Source organism: Vombatus ursinus, unplaced genomic scaffold (assembly GCF_900497805.2).
Source record: "Vombatus ursinus unplaced genomic scaffold, bare-nosed wombat genome assembly UNPS02014772.1, whole genome shotgun sequence".
Taxonomy (NCBI): Eukaryota; Metazoa; Chordata; class Mammalia; order Diprotodontia; family Vombatidae; genus Vombatus; species Vombatus ursinus.
This window is the reverse complement of record NW_020954550.1, coordinates 11,413,604-11,430,976: the sequence shown is the minus strand read 5'-3', so window position 1 is coordinate 11,430,976 and position 17,373 is coordinate 11,413,604. Positions and strand designations below refer to the sequence as shown.

Below are 17,373 nucleotides of genomic sequence, written 5' to 3'. Positions count from 1 at the left end.
GGCTGCCAGAGGTTGACATAGGATTCAACCTCTAGACCTGAATAAAAATATATTTCTCACCTAGAAGCATCTGAGAAAATCATAAAAGTTGTGCATTTAGCTCCCTTTCTTCACCTGAAACCTGGTCAGCTGTACCTATATTGCTCAATTACTTTTGCAAAGATGTATAAATTTCTTCATGGTTCATCTTTTCACTTGTCTGGTATGCTGACAAACTAACCAGCCATTTAAAGAGCAGTTTCTGTTAGGTAGTAGGGAATGGACAGGAGAGACTAATTACCTTTCCAGCATCTTAAAATTAGTCCCTCATACTAAGAATAAGAGATTGGAGCAGATGACCTCTCTTGTCCTGTCCAACACTACCATTCTATGAATCTAACGATAAGGAAATTGCTATTTTATAAAACAATCTTTTATATTGTTTGGCAACTCAGAATTTCTGGGTTTTTTTTCATATTTAGCCAAAACCTGTCTTCCTGTTAGCTTCTATTCATTGGTCCTGCCTTTTGGAGCTATACAGAATAAATCTCTATTCGACATGAGAGTCTGTACAGTGTCTGAAATCAGCTGTTTTATTATGTAACTTCTATCATCCATCAAATCATTAATAAAATTGTTGACCAGTAGACAGTAAAAAACAGAGTTTTTGGCATGCTAGTAGATAAGAATTAAAATTTGCATTATAAGTACACCAAAGGTCATTCTGACATGTCTTCTTAAGAAATTTAATAATATATACCAAGAACTCATTATTTTTATGGTAGATATAAATATGCATAATATCATAAAGAAATCAAATTCTACTCAAAGGACTTGCACTCTGAATTGTGATGCGAAAAAAGGTCCTTTATTGGGATTGCCTGTCTTGGGTAGGAATAACCTACCCAGCAAAACTGAATGGAATCCTTCAAGGGAAAAAAATGGTATTTAATGAAATAGAGGTCTTTCAGGTATTTCTAATAAAAAGACCAGAGCCAAATAGAAAATTGAACTTTAAATACAAGACTCAAGAAAAGCATTAAAAAAGTAAATATGAAAGAGAAATCATTAGAAACTCAGTAAGGTTAAATTGTTTACTTTTCTATATGGAAAAATGCTATACATAAATTCTAAGAACTTTATCATTATTAGGGAAGTTAGAAAGATTGAACATAGAAAGAGGGCATAAGGATGAGTTGACTATGTTGAAATGATGTAATAAAATGTGGATAGGCAAAAATGAGGGGTGCCCTGGGAAAAGGGAAGGGAGAGGAAGAATGGGGGAAATTATCTCATGTAAATGAAGATTACAAGAAAGAATTCTTATAGTGTAGGGGAAAATGGGGGAGGGGGAGAGGCAATGCTTGAAACTCACATCTAAATTGGTTTAAAAAGGGAAAATACATATGTATGTATATGTATATAGATATATATGTATATGTGTGTTTATACACATACTTAATTGATGCTAAAAATCTATCTTATCCAACAAGGAAGTAGGAAGGGAAAGGGAAAGGAGAAAAGGGGGGAGGGGAAGGACTTAAAGATAAAGCAGAAAAAAAGAAGGCAGTAATCAGAAGCAAAACAGACTTTAGAAGAGGGACAGGGTAAAAAGAGAGAAAGAATACAGAAAAAAAAACAGAATGGAGGGAAATGTACAGTTAGTAATCATAACTGTGAATGTGAATGGAATGAATTCACCCATAACAAGGAAGCAGATAGCAAAGTGGTTCAGGAACCAGAATTCAGCAATATGTTGTTTAGAAGAAATACGCTTGAAACAGAGACTCACAAAGAGGTAAAATAAGGGGCTACAGCAGAATCTGTTATGCTTTAGCTGAGATTAAAAAAAAAAAAAGCAGGTATAGCAACCATGATCTCAGACAAAGCAAAAGCAAAAATAGACCTAGTTAAAAGGGATAAGCCAGGAAACTGTGTCTTACTAAAAGATATCATAGACAATGAAGTAATATCAATACTAAACATATATGCACCAAATGACACAGCATCCAGATTCTTAATAAAAGAAAAGTTAAATGAGTTATAGGAAGAAATAGATAGCAAAACTATACTGATGGAGAACCTCAACTTTGCCTTCTCAGAGCTAGATAAATCTAATCATTAAATAAGCAAGAAAGAAGTTAAGGAGATGAATAGAATTTTAGAAAAGTTAGATATGATAGACCTGTGGAGAAAACTGAATGGAAATAGAAAGAAATATACCTTTTTCTTAGCTATGCGTGGCACCTTCACAAAAACTGGCCATGTATTAGGACATAAAAATCTCACAACAAAGTGCAGAAATATTAAATGCATCCTTTTCAGATGATAAAGCAATAAAAATTACATTTACTAGAGGGTAGTAGAAACATTAATTAAAAATTAATTGGAAACTAAATAATCCTAAAGAATGAGTAGGTCAAAGAAGCAGTCACAGAAACAACCAATAATTTCATTAAAGAACAATGAGACAAAATACCAAAATTTATGGGATTCAGCCAAAGCAATATTTAGGGGAAATTTGTATCTCTAAATGCTTATATCAATAAAATAGACAAAGGACAGATCAACGAATTGAGCATGTAACTAAAAAAAATTTTTTAATGTCCAATTAAACACCAAACTGGAAATCCTGAAAATCAAAGGAGAGATGAATAAAAATTGAAAGTAAGAAAAACATTGAACTAATAAATAAAATTAGGATCTGGTTTTAAGGAAAAAAAAATAGACCATTGGTTAATTTGATTTTAAAAAAAGAAAGGAGAAAACCAAATTACCAGTATCAAAAATGAAAAGTGTGAATACCCCATCAATAAAGAAAAAATGAAAGCAGTTATTAGGAGCTATTTTGCCCAACTCTGTGCCAACAAATATGGCAATCTAATTGAAGTAGATGAATGTTTACAAAAATATAAATTCCCAAGATAAATAGAAGAGGAAATAGAATACTAAATAACTCTTAGAAAAAGAAATTGAACAAATCATCAATGGGCATCCTAAGGGTGATATTATAAGTACGTTAGGTAAGCATGGAAAAATGTACCTTTAAGATCTATGGAAAAGGGAAAGGTTTATGACCAAATAAGAGAGAGAAATATTTACATGCCTCTCTTTTCTTATTGCATCTTGATCCTTATTTGTCATTTGGGAGTTTTTCATATGATATTGATGTCATTTATAGTAGTCATTAAATCATACTTTAAATTTCTCAAAGTATATGCAGCTACCTGATGGATTAGAGATTCCAAGAAAATTGAGTTTTTTAATCAGAGGCAGTTCTTCAGCTCTTTGAAAGGATCACTGAAGGGGTATTTATGGAAAGAAGTATATAAGAATCACACAAAATGAGGATCCATGGGTGATTTACCATCACCAGTGAGGGTAGTATCCACACCAAGGATATCATTGATCTGTTAAAGTAGATTCTGTGTGACTAGATTCATCCCACCATTCAATCCAATAGAGATATTTTGGGATTGTAATTCTTTCATTTAGCAGGATAACTGCTATTGATAACTATGTCATCTTCACCTTTGCTAGGTATACTGTCCATACCTTCAACCAAATCATTGGTAAAAATATTGACAGAAAATAATGAATCGAAATTAGATTTGCTTTCCATTTAATTCTGCTATAACATGTGTAATCTATAAGCAAATGGTGCCTATAAACTATATGGAAACTGAACCTAGATAAGCTATTCCCAGAAACTAATGGAGGCTCAATGGAGAGCTGCAGTCAAAATTGATAAAAGAATTTCTGAGTTCAAGTAAGATAGGGATATGTAAGTTTGAACTTAAAAAATTTACTCATAAATTTTTTTCAGTCAGATTTCAAAATCTAGGCTCCTCCTACCTTTCCAGTCTTCTTACACCCCAACACATACTCTTCCATCCAGTGGCATTGGTCTTCTGGCTGTTCCACAAACAAGATACTCCATCTCTCAACTCTTGGCATTTTCTCTCACTGTTCCCCATGCCTGGAGTGCTCTCCCTCCTCCGCTCTAACTACTGACTTGCCTAGCTTCCTTTAAGTCCCAACTAAAATCTTGCCTTCTACAGGAAGACTTCCCTAACTCCTCTTAATTTTAGTGCCTTCTGTCAATTATTTCCTATTTGTTCTGTATATAACTCTGTACGTGTGTGTGCGCGTGTGTGTGTGTGTGTGTGTGTGTGTGTGTGTGTTTGCATGTTGTCTCATTAGAAGGCAAGGACTGTCTTTTGCCTCTTTTTATATCCCCAGCACTTCACATAGTGCCTAGCATATATATTGGGCACTTAATAAATGTTTATGATTAATCTATCATCTCTAGTCAAATGAATTTTTAAATGTTTAAATGGTTCAAGGCCATCAGAATCATAATGAAAAGATAGAATATCTTTACCCCCTACATAGTAATATTTGCCCTAATTTTTTTGTGTACTAATCCTTTATTGCCTTCCATAGTCTCATTTTATACAATAAAGGGCTGACTTGAAAGAGATTTGACATCCAGAAGAATTTGTCTTTTGTGAAATGTAAGCTCTGAAATTGATTTCATTTCCTGGACTCTTATGCTGAAGCCTTCATTATTAATGTTGGTTAGGTTGGTATTTCTAGAAATTTTCATAATTTACCTTAATTTGGTAATGTTATTTTCTAAATATTTCCTCTGAATACATTTTAATGTTTTATATTATTCAAGGACTCCCCAATCTGACCTGACTTTTCCAAGATAATTTCCAGCTATATTCCAAGCATACCCTATAGTCCAGATAAAAGGAGGTCTTTGCTGTTGATTGAACATTTCTTGCCCTTTTCTGCCCCCACACAATTGATTTTGATCCTTTATCTGGCCTTTACTTCTCACAAAGTCTGTTTATTCATTGCAAAGGAGTGGTGTACTTGCTAATGATCCAAAAAAGCATGCTGTAGTGAAAAAAAAGCACTGAATTTGAAGCAAAAAAATTGGGTTCAAATCCTGGACTCTCACAACCTTGTGTGACCTTGAGCATGTCTATTACTTCCCCTCTTTGAACCTGAATTTTTTCACATATAGGATAAAATAAAAAATTGATGATCTCTGAGGCCCCTCCCACATCAAGATCCCATAATCCTTTGATTGTGCTTCTCTTCAATGCCCTCATCTCCTGTCATTTGCCTATTTATGTTTTTCCCAAATCAAATGTTACTGCCTTCTTTGGACCACTCCAGCCAAAAGAAATCTCTCCTCTGAATTTCTGTATTAACAGTTTTTATCACTCTTACAAAACATACAGGATCCAGCCTTGTGTTATACTTGTTTCTTTTGTACATGTTATGTTTCTCTTATGTTGTTCTTTCTAAGTTCTTTGAGGACAGAATTATGTCCTGCTCAGCTTTATACCTTTCACATCATCTAACCCAGTACCTTACACAGAGTAGGCACTCAGTAACTATTCTAGGATTGAAACAATTCAAACATAAAAATCAAGTGTAACAAGAAATATTTGCTAGTTAATTACTTTGCAGTCCTAGCTATAGTCCCCAAGCTCCCCTGGCTGGTCCCTCTCTTTCATTATAATGATAGTTTAAAAACCTTGTTAAAGTTAGGGTTTGGACCTGTGATTTCATTGGTTTGCCATGATAATATGAATGATATTGTGGTGTATTGGAGAAAAAGTGACCTTGAACACAGGAAGACAGATTCAGAAAGTCCCAGGTTACTGGCTGGGTGACCCTGGGCAAGTCATTCTCAGTTGTCTAGACAACTCTTTTAGACTCTTAAGTTGTGGGGAAGATGGTGTTGTTGCATCCACAGTTTAGTGATTTTGGAGTTATAGTTCCAAACTGCTTTCTAGAACATCTGGACTACTTAGCAAATTCACCAACAGTATATTCATTACTCTGCCTGGCCTCCCATAGTCCTTCCAACAATTGCCATTTTCCATTTTTGTCATCTTTCTCAATCTTGCAAGTGTGAGTTGGATCTCAGAGTTATTTTATTTTACATTTCTCTTATTGGTGACTTTGGGTATTTTTCATATGGTCCTTGATAACCTGGATTTCATTTTTACCTATCTATGTATGTATTGTTTCCCTCCAATAGAATATAAGCTCCTAGAAGGTAGAGACTATCATTTTTGACTTTGTATCCCCAGTGCTTTGCACAGTGCCTGGCCAATAGTAGATGATTAGTAAATGCTTGTTGAAGAAACAAGGAACAAAAATAGATAGATATAAATATGTATGGTCACTTAATTTCTTAGCAAATAGGAAATATATAGGCAGAGATACATGTGCTACACTTGAATTTTCCACTAATGTAATTGTTGTTAAACAAGCAGAAACTAGTCTCTTATTATTTCTTTATGCTGACAGCACACACACACACACACACACACACATACATACATGCGCTTACACACTCCCACATAATCACAAAGGAAAGCTGAAGCTGAGCCTCCATTAAAAGACTTGCTTGGGTTTGCAAACTTGTTTATTCTGAAAGTCAAGGAAAAAGCCAAGGACCTTAACCTCCAACATTATCCAATCATCTTTATCATTACTAATGAAAAATGATTTTTACTAAACAGTCATAGTTTAGGCTAGCTAATTTATCTGAACTTAGTTATTAATTGTGATAATCTTTATTAAATATTCCCAGTTTAGGCAAGTTAAGTCACCAGATCTGTACAGGGCTGATTTTTTTCTTCTGGCATTTATTTCCCTGGACTAGCAAGATTTAGATTTCCATTTTTCTATGTGTCTTGAAGTGTATATTGTCCATAGTTTGTGCCTTAGACTGCTGACTAATCTAACTTCCATTCTGCCATACTCATACATTTTTGGCTAAAATGGTTTTTTATGGCCAAGAAATTTTGAGAGATCTGATTCACTACATCTTTATGTTGACCAGCTTATAAATATTTTAGAGATCCAAATATTTTAGATTTGTCTTGAATAGAGAGTTGTCCTTTGCAGATGTTTCAAATTGCATTTTTGCCTAGGTACAGAGCTATGTGAAAAAATGACTTTTTGAAACTCCTTTTAAATCTCTGATTTCAACAAATGAACTTCCACCAAGGTTCCAAATATACCCATTAATGTTCTCTGAAAAGTACAATGAGCTATTATTGTCAGGGCTAATGGATATCCTGGGTAATTTGGATTTGGATATCCTGGATTATAATTGGCATATACAAAAAATCCTCCTTCTCAGCCAGTGATTTGATAAATGGTACAATTTGTGGTTTTCTTTTTGCTCCTTAACATTGATACACCTGATAAAGAGTGCTACTGATAAAGGGGGGAGGGGAGGGAGAGGAATAAATAGATAACCAAAGAAAAGGAAAAAAAGCACTTGGATAAATCACAAACTGAATAATCAGCTGCTAAATAATTAAAATTTTACTCAAGACCTGTAAGAGCATACTAATTTTTTTTGGTCTCTGTCCTGAAGCTCATTACAGTTGTACCTTTTTCCTCCCTTGCATTTCAAATAACTACATAGACAATTATGACCAAAACATACTAAAATTTTGGCTTATTCTCCATTCATCTCCATTTGTCTCCAACATATGGGTCTGGAGGGTAAGAACAGTCTTCAAACAACCTGAATTTTGTATTTTACCTGGCTAGGGCAAAAATGCATGTCATTGCTGAAACATTCTGAACATGACAAGCCACTTAACCTAGGGAAAAGGCTCAAAAAGATCATAGCTTCTCACATCTGATGACATACTAGCAGCATAGCTTCCAGACAAAAAAAAAACCATGCAGTGTTTGCTGCCACTGTCTCATATGCTCTCAGTCCCCTTCTGGACATGCAACTATAAAGTAGAAGTGCTTTATAGGACAGGAGGTGTGATCTTATTTGGGTGGCCAAACTTCTAATTTAATTTATATTTTAAAAGTGTTAAGCAACTGATGTTAGGCACTGAGAGAGACACAAAGTTTAAATAAAGCACAGTATCCTAATACTCCTAGAGGTTAGAGTATAGAAGATGGGTAAGAGACAAATACAATATGTGACTACACACTAGTTCATTTTAAGTGTCATAGAGATGCAAAACAAAGTGCTGTGTCAACACACCTGTGTGACAGTCAACTAATCTGAATAGGCTCCAGCTATATTAAAAGAAAGTTTTAATGTTAAACTCATGATTTCTAAGATTTGTTGAACAAAATGTCATTAGTTTGGATAGAAACATATGTGTTAATATGAGCATACATATTTTTGGTTCCAGTTGTGTTCCTGCACATTTTCATCCTGCCCAGATGTTTTTTCTTGTTTAGGTATCTGAGTTTCATGTCCTATTTTATTTTTCCCCCTTTTCTGTAAAAATATTTCTACCATTCCTGATATTTTATAGAAAAACTGTAGATCTACATTAATCACATAGGCTGTTCATTGATATAACAGGAAACCTCCACTTTCTGTAGTGATTCTAAACCTCTTTTATGCTGATCTGAAAAACCTGGCCTCTCTCTGTTTTTGTTTCATAGACTTTGAATAATGATGTGAGTACAGATGATGACAATGAATGTACAGAAGAAAAGGAAAGCTACATCTGTGCGGTGTGTCTGGATGTTTATTTCAACCCATATATGTGCTACCCTTGCCACCACATCTTCTGTGAACCTTGCCTCCGGACCCTGGCCAAAGACAACCCGACAAGCACACCCTGTCCATTGTGCCGGACAATCATTTCTAGAGTCTTTTTCCAGACAGGTAACTTTCTTCTTTTGTTTAATCCCTAGAAGAGTGTTCTAGCATACATGGACATGCACCCACTTATAAATTTAAAAATATTTTATAAGTTGTAAGAGAAGAAAAATTCTTGAAAGCAGTACACAGTGTTTAGAGTTTTACATGAGTAGCACATAAAATTTTAAACTATCCATTTCTCATATACAAACTCAAGTACACATATTACAAATAGGCTTGCTTTTAAACTGTCATCATTATCACATGAGTTGTTTAGTTATTTAAAGTATTTCTTATTTTTAAGATAAAGTTTCCCTTATTCTGAGTTGCTTTGTTTATTATACAGGCTACTTGCTCATTTTTCTAGAGAATATAATTCTTTTTAAAAATCAAAATTTAATTCTTTTTACTTAAATTTAATGACATTCAAGTATATATAGAGCCCCTTTCCTTTCTAGAAACAATGAAAATTGTTGATTTGATTACTTTTCCCAGAGCAAGAGGTAGAAATGAGGAGGGGGAGCATTGTCTCCTCAGGCATAAATCAGCAGCAAAGAGGCATAGGAAACAGATGATGTCTGTGATGAAGCATGGTTAGGAATTTGGACTCAGGGAGATATAATGGGTTCTCACCAATCAGCTCAACACAGCCCTACTGCAAGAATATCAACACTAAATTGTTTAGCTGTTCCCAGGCATGTACCCTGCTGAATCCTGCTTAAAAGATGCTTCACAATCATCAAAACTACTTGGTACTGGCTAAGAAATAGAGTGGTGGATCAGTGGAATAGGTTAGATACACAAGACACAGTAGTCAGTGACTATAGTAACCTACTGTTTGATAAATCCAAAGACCCCAGCTTCTAGGATAAGAACTCACTATTTGACAAAAACTGCTGGGAAAACTAGGAAAGAGTGTGGCGGAAACTAGTCATACACCAAAATCTTATACCGTATACCAAAATAAAGTCAAAATGGGTACACAATTTAGATATAAAGCCTGATACTATAAGCGAACTGGGAGAGCAAGAAATAGTTTACCTGTCAGATTTATGGAGAACGGAAGAATCTATGACCAAACAAGAGATGATTATGCAATTATGCATTATGAAATGCAAAATGGATCTATAGTCATATTAAAAAAATGCTCTAAATCACTATTGATTAGAGAAATGCAAATCAAAACAACTCTGAGGTACCACATCACATCACACATTGGCTAACGTGACAAAACAGGAAGTGATCAATGTTGGATAAGATGTGGGAAAATTGGAACACCAATACGTTGTTGGAGTTGTGGAACTATTCCAGCCATTTTAGAGAGCAATTTGGAACTATGCCCAAAGGGCTATAAAATGTGCATACCCTTTGATCCAGCAATACCACTTCTAGGTCTATATCCAAAGAGATCATAAAAATGAGAAAAAAACCTACATGTACAAAAATATTTATAGCAGCTTTTTCTGTGGTGGCAAATAATTAGAAATTGAGAAGATGCCCATCAGTTGGGGAATGGCTGAACAAGTTGTAGTATAGGAATGTAATGGAATACTATTGTGCTGTAATAAATGATGAGCAAGCAGACTTTAGAAAAACCTGGAAAGACTTGTATGGACTGATACTGAGTGAAGTGAGCAGAGTTCTTCTGAACGTTGTACATAGTAACAGCCACACTGTGTGATGACAAACTTTGTTAGACTTAGCTCTTCTCAGCAATGCAAGGATCTAAGACATCTCCAAAAGTCTCATGATGGAAAATGCTATCCACATCCAGAGAAAGAACTATGGAGTTGGAATGCAGATCGAAGCGTATTATTTGCTCTTTTTTTTCCCTTCTGTTTTGTTTTGTTTCTTCTTTCTTATGGTTCCTCTTTTTGGTTCTAATTCTTCTTTACAACATGACTAATGTGAAAATATGTTTAATAGGAATGTATATGTAGAGCCTATATCAGATTGCATGCTGTCTTGGGGAGGGGGGAGGAAAGGGAGGCAGAGAAAATTTAAAACTCAAAAGCTTATGGAAGTGAATGTTGAAAACTAAAACTAAATTCATTAATTAAAAAAAAAGAAGGTGCTGCAGCATGGAGACATGGGAGAAAAATGGTGGGAGAAGCAGAACCAGGGCTTTGGGCTAGCTAGATGTACTAGGCTCTCACCAGGCATGGCAGCACCCGTCCAAGGTAGGTGTCCCAAAACTTAGTGAAACTTCCATTACACTTTATCGTCTCTATGACATATTTAAGTTATGTCTAGCAAACAGCTCTGATAAATCATGGCAACCAAAATGAGTAGATTTTATGAAATCAATTTTCTAGTTGAGAATGTCATGAATACATAAAGGGACTGCATTTTCATCAGTTTGAGAACTTCCTCCAACAAGGCAGATCTCAAGGCATCTATCACCTATGACTAGGTAGAAACTAAGCACTTGATGAAGCTTACACAGCTACCAGAAGTGGGATTTGAACCCAGGTCTTCCTGACTTAAAGCCCACAGTTCTTTCAACTATCTCATGATCGGCAGCTGGATGGCAATGTGGATATAGAGCTGGGCCTGGATTCAGGAAGACCTGAGTTCAAATCTAGCCTCACCACACTAGTTGCATGATCCTTAGCAAGTTTTTTTTTAATTTAATTTTTTTTTAAATTTAATTTTTTTATTACATTTTAAGTTCTGAACTGTCTCCCTCCCTCCTCACCCTGCACTTTATTTAAAACCATACTATGCATGCTTCTATTTATCAGTTCTTTCTCTGGAGGTGGATAGCATCTTCCTTCCTTGATTTGAATATTTATAATATTCAGAATAGCTTAATCATTCACAATTACTCTTCAAACAATATTGCTGTTACTGGATAAAATATTCTCTTGGTTCTGCTCATTTCACTCTTCATTATTTCATGCAAGTCTTTCCATGTTTTTCTAAAATCAACCTGCTCATCATTTCTTATGGCACTGAGCAAGTTATTTAACCTCTGTCTCCCTTGGTTTCCTCATCTGTAAAATGGGGATAATAATAGCACCTACTTCCCAGGGTGGTTGTGAGGATCAAATGAGTTGGTATTTGTAAAGTGCTTAACACAGTGCCTGGTACATAATAGGCCTTTAAATGCTTTCCTTCCTTCCTTTCAAAATATATACCTAATGTTGATTGTATAAGAGATTCAGAGCAAGTAGATTAAAATTAAGCAGGACATTAAATATGTCCTAATTTAACAGAAGTTTAGATCTTATCATTAGTCTAACAGTAAAATTTGACAGTAGACAGTCTCTTCTAGTGAAACACTGAATAATATAGAGAATCCTAAGCAAGATAAAAGCAGATAATCCAGATTTAGAACCAAATGACCTAACACTGCCCCTTACTAGTTCTTTGGTTTTGTAAAAGCCACTTAACCTCCCTGTTTTTTCTTCTGTTTATTTAATGGCATATAATCAATGATTTTGAAAGTACCTCCCAACTCTACTCTCAACATGTGCCCTTGATCACAACCCTTTCCAACCTCTGCAGCTAATTTAATCCTCAGTTCTCTCTCTGTATCTCTGTATCTTTCTGTCTAGCTCTTTCTCATTTCTCTCTCCCCTTCCCCCTCCCCTTTCTCCCTTGACTTCAGACTTGCCTGGTTCTCCATCCTGTATCCTGAAAAATAAAAATCCTTCACTAGATCTTACCCCTCCCTCAAACTTTTGTCCCATGTCTCACCCTCTCTCCCCCACTCCTGTCCCCTGTCTCCCCTCCCCCCAGTCATCTTCTTGAAAAAGCTGCCTGCTGCCTGCCCTCAGTGCCTCCATTTCTTCTTCCAGGCTCTCCTCAGCCCTTTGCAATAGACCTCTGACCTCATCATGCGACTGAAACAGTTTTTTTCAATGTTTCCAAGGAGCTTTTAATTGCCAATTTTAATAGTCTTTTCTCAGACTTTATCCTTCTTGACTACTCTGCTGCATTTGACACTGTTGCCAATACTCTCTTTCATACTTTCACTCTGAATTTTGGTGAAAATGTTCTCTCCTTGTTCTTCTCCCTGTCTAAGCACTCCTCAGTCTCCTTTGCTGTTCATCTGTATGATGCCTCCTAACTGTGGGCATTCCCCAAGGCTCAGCTCTGAACTTTCTTTTCTGTCTATGCTTTCTGCCCTGACAGCTCCTGAGCATATCATCTATATGCAAATGACTCAGATCTATAGATCCAGAACTAGTTTCTCCCCTGAGCCTCCGTCCACATTACTTTGCCTGTTGGGCATTTCAGGTTGCATATTCCAGAGACATCTTACACTCAACAAGTCCAAAACCACACATTCTCTTTCCCTTCAAAACCCACCCCTCTTCCAGATTTTCATATTTATGTTGTAGGCACCATCATGATACTCTTCCAGGTTCATAATATCAGCAAAATCTTTGACTCCTAACTCTCCTTAACTCCTCATATCCAGTCAGTTGCCGTATCTTACCTCTCCATCTACACAATATCTTTCTCATGCAAATTCTCATCTCTGCTCACTACCTTAGTTCATGCCTGTGTCCTCTCCTGCCTAGATTATTTCAGTAGCTTCCCAATTGATCTCCCTGATTTGAATTCTGCCTCACTCCAATACATCTTCCATACAGCTACCAAAGTGATTTTCCTTAAATACAGATCTGTCCATATCACTCCCCTACTTGGTAAACTCCAGTTACTCCTTACTGCCTATAGAATCAAATATAAAGCCATTCAGCTAGCCCTTGTTTCCCTTTCCAGCCTCATACAATACACCAGGGGGGAGAACTTGCCAGCCTCCAAGCCACATGTGGCCCTCTAGGTCCTCAGGTGAGGCCCTTTGACTGAACTCAAACTTCACAGAACAAATATCCTTAGTAAAAGGATTTGTTCTGTAAAACTTGGACTCAAGTCAGAAGGCTGCATCCAAGGACCTAGAAGGCCACATGTGACCTGGAAGATATAGATTCCCCACCCCTGCGAATACACACTCCACACTCCCCCCACCCCCGCCCCAGACTGTAACACAACTAAATTGGCCTTCAGTCTCTTCCTCACACATAACACTCCATCTCTCATCTCCACGCCATTTTTTACTGGCCATCCCTCATACCAAAATGCACTCTGTCCTCATTTCCACTTCTTAGGAGTCTTCCCTTCAACATGCAGTTCAGGTACCTTTCCTGATCCTCTTCCCCCAGCTGCTAGTGCCCTTCTTTCCCAAACTACGATGAGGTAATTTAAATACTTGGATTTTATTTGTATTTTTTATTTATGTTTATTCAGTAGATAATTATCATCTCCCAGGAACATTTAAACGCCTTGCCAGTCGGAATTGTTCCTTTATTTATTCTTTTATCTCTAGCACTGACACACGGATGCTTAATAGATATTGATTGATTGATCAGTTGATTTTAGAAAGTAAACAAGAGTACTCATTCAGGATAGGTTACAAAACAGACCTATCAGTGTGTGAAAAAGCCCCAAAGTCAAAGAAGGCATGTTCCTACCTGAGAGTGTTCCAGCCCTAAAGTCTATTCAGATTCCTCCTGGTCTATTGAGAATCCAGAGTAATTACAAACACTCTTCCTGCTTCCCAAGAGAAAAGCAACATTGAATTCTATCATGCACAGATTATATATTAGAATGAATTAGACAGGATAAATTCACTTATATAAGTTATTTTAAAAAACACAAGGAAACATTTTTAAAATATAGACCCATAAATAATTCTCTTTATGAAAAGATTGAAGAGATCATCCTTTAGAAACAGCTATACATTTCTAAATTCAGAGAGCTCCATTTACCAGCTTGAAGAGATACTGAAGATTAAAACAAGGAACTTGGTGTCAGGTTCAGTCCACTTAAACTTCCTGCCGACTGTATCTTCACTAATTCAAGTCCTACTTAGGAAATATACTTTACATTAAGAAAAAACTAAATACAGACTCAAATCCAATTTAAGAAATTATTTCAAGCATTACCATATTCTAAGTACTGTGATAAATACAAAGAATAAAATCCAAACTTTTTTCCTCAAGGATTTTACAGTCTAGTAGAGCAGAGGCATCAAACTCCTGACCCAGCTAGAAGCAGATTAAAATGTAATTGGGAAATATTTAACAAAGTAAATAAAAATACAACATAATTTAGATAATTTGTGGCTTTCTAAGTCAACATATGGCCTCTAAGGATCCGTTTCTATTTGAGTTTGACACCACTGGCAAAAGGATCATAGGACTATCAAATCCAATTCTTTCACTTTATAGATGAGGAAACTGTTTAAGTGACTTGTCCAGGGTCACACAGCTAGTCTCAACTGAGATGGGATCTGAACCTAGGTCTTCCTATTTCTTAATCCAACATTCTACTCACTACTCCACACTGCCTCTTACTTACACAAATAATACACAAATGTACACTAATATGCAATTTATCACCATTGTACCATTAAACGTATAACCTATTTTGTTAATTCAAAGGATGGAAGAGATCACTTCTAATTTGGGGAGATTAGGGAAGTGGGATTGGGTTGGGGTTTGAAGGCTAGGAAAATTAAGATAATTAGAGCTGTTCTAGGGTAAAGTAAGATTGTTTCGGGCAGAGGGAAAACTGTAAGCAGAGGCACAGAAGGAAATTTTTGGAGTGTATTCCAATTTGCCTGGAATGTGAGCTGTGTAAAGAAAAATAATGAGAGATAAGGTTAAAAAAGTATGTTGGAATCAAACCTTAAATGCCTTTGGCTTTGAACGTCAAACAAGGAATTTGTACTTTTTCCACTAGTTAACTATGAGAGGTAGTTGTTGACAATTTTTGAGCGAGGTTTAAGTTCACAGATCTTATTTGAGGTCACAGATAATCTACTAAATATAAGAATGGTGTTGTGGGAAAGGGAATGTTGCATATTTATTGTTTCCTTTGTGCCATTTCTGTGGAAATTAAATTGCTTGAAAAATATCAGTCTTTTCCCAGTTCTTACGTGAAATAAATAGCAAAGTTCCAAAAGCAGCAGGTACCCTTTCACTTTTTTTTTTAACTTCATGTAAAAGTAGATGCAACATTAGTAACCATTTATAGAGAAGCAGTATAGATCGTGCCTGAGAAAATATCCCTGCCATCTGCAGTGTCTTTTTGTTAGTAAATCCTCTCCAAATCCTTGTGAAGTAGGCTGAGCAGCATTCTTTCTGTTTTATGCTTAACTATGTACACAGAGATAAGACAATATGACACAATTTTGCAACAAAAGCTGACAATACAAAATGAATTGCCAAAAGAAATTAATCCCATTAGATTTGTCTTTTTTTTAACTTTATTCCTCAATGTAATTCAAGTTGTTATTCCTGTAGGAGTAAATATAACAAATTTACCACATATTACAACTATCATTTAGAATTGATGAAACAAAAATAAAAGATATGGGAACCGGTATCTTTCCTGTGCCTAGCAAATGATAGCCATTAATCAGTGAATGAAGTTGTTTGTAATTCAAACACAGAGCACATCATCGTATAAAGGAGATCTTTTAACATGTTATACAAAACAAATCCTGCAGATTTTGCCTCATTATTTTCTAAATCCCTAAATGAAAATATTTTCTAGTCTTTCCAAGGTGCCAAGACAATGAAGTGGGAAGCATGTTAGATGATACAGTGCCCTTGGTAATTTAATAAAATCAACACATTAAGGAAAATAAGTGGGGCCAGAAAAATCTGAGATGTGAAGACCATTTCCCAGGACAGTCCTAAAGCAAAAAGCTGCATTAAAAGATGATGTCCACCAGATTCAGTTTCAGCTGTGAAAGGCTTGTTGACTTTGCATTTTCCTTATTTTATACTATTAATCCTGATTGATGGGAGCCCTGATTCCTGGGTTTATATAGTAGGCATTCTGTAGCATCCTTTCTGCAAATGCCATCTACTATACCATAATCTCCTTGAACCAAGTACTACCTATAAAAGAGGATTCACAGTTCCCATTGAAAGAGAGTAGCAAGCATATCTCTGTTCATGGTTAGACCCGCAGATGTTTTAAAGCACATCATCAAAGTCTCTCCAGGGAAATCACCTGTTTGTGATGTTTATGGAAAAAATACAAGTTTCTTGCTTGGCCTGATTGGGTTTTACAAATTCCACCTCTGGCAAATGAAATATTATATATCTCACAGCATAGAAAACAGCGGGTCCAAGGGAAAAATACGAATAGATCTAGTTACATCACTTGGAGTTCTATCTTCCTCTTCTGACTGCCTGAAAAACACCAGCTGATGTCAGTGGGAATCAGCTGACAGCCAGGGAAACCTTATCTCTTGCTTTGATCAGAATTTTCTCATTGTGATCAGAAGTGCTCTGGGTCACCATAGAAAGTTCACCTCTAATGAGAGTATTGACGTAGGTGTCAGAGTAAACTCGGAAAAAAATGTTAATTAAAATTTTCAAGTACAATAGAACTTGGTTTTGGTGAACTAAGACCTATCATCCAATGTCAGAGCTATTCATAATGAACAAGTTCACTATAAAAGGAAAAGTATATTTAAGAGATTATAGGTTTAAAGCTGCTGTCAGAATTACTTTACAACCAAGATGTGTTCAATATCAGTTGACACTTTGTTATTATGGTCTTTTTAGGCCTGTCTTTTTTATATATGAATTTACTTTATAAATATAACCTCTTCTGTCTTACATGATTTTAAAAGGTTGCAATGGAAGAAAATAATGTAGCTACTTCATCTTATGGAGGAAAAGGTTGAAAAAAAA

General features: G+C 35.8%; 1 protein-coding gene across 2 annotated transcripts in view; it reads left to right on the top strand.

Annotated features, from left to right (window-relative positions):
* Window positions 1–17,373, top strand: part of RNF180 (ring finger protein 180) — a 175,815-nt gene that overhangs the window by 113,612 nt on the left and 44,830 nt on the right. For both annotated transcript variants that reach the window (XM_027863505.1, XM_027863506.1), the window contains exon 4: window positions 8,446–8,671. In XM_027863505.1, coding sequence (XP_027719306.1) covers window positions 8,446–8,671 — 226 coding nt within the window. The remainder of the gene's footprint in view (window positions 1–8,445; window positions 8,672–17,373) is intronic.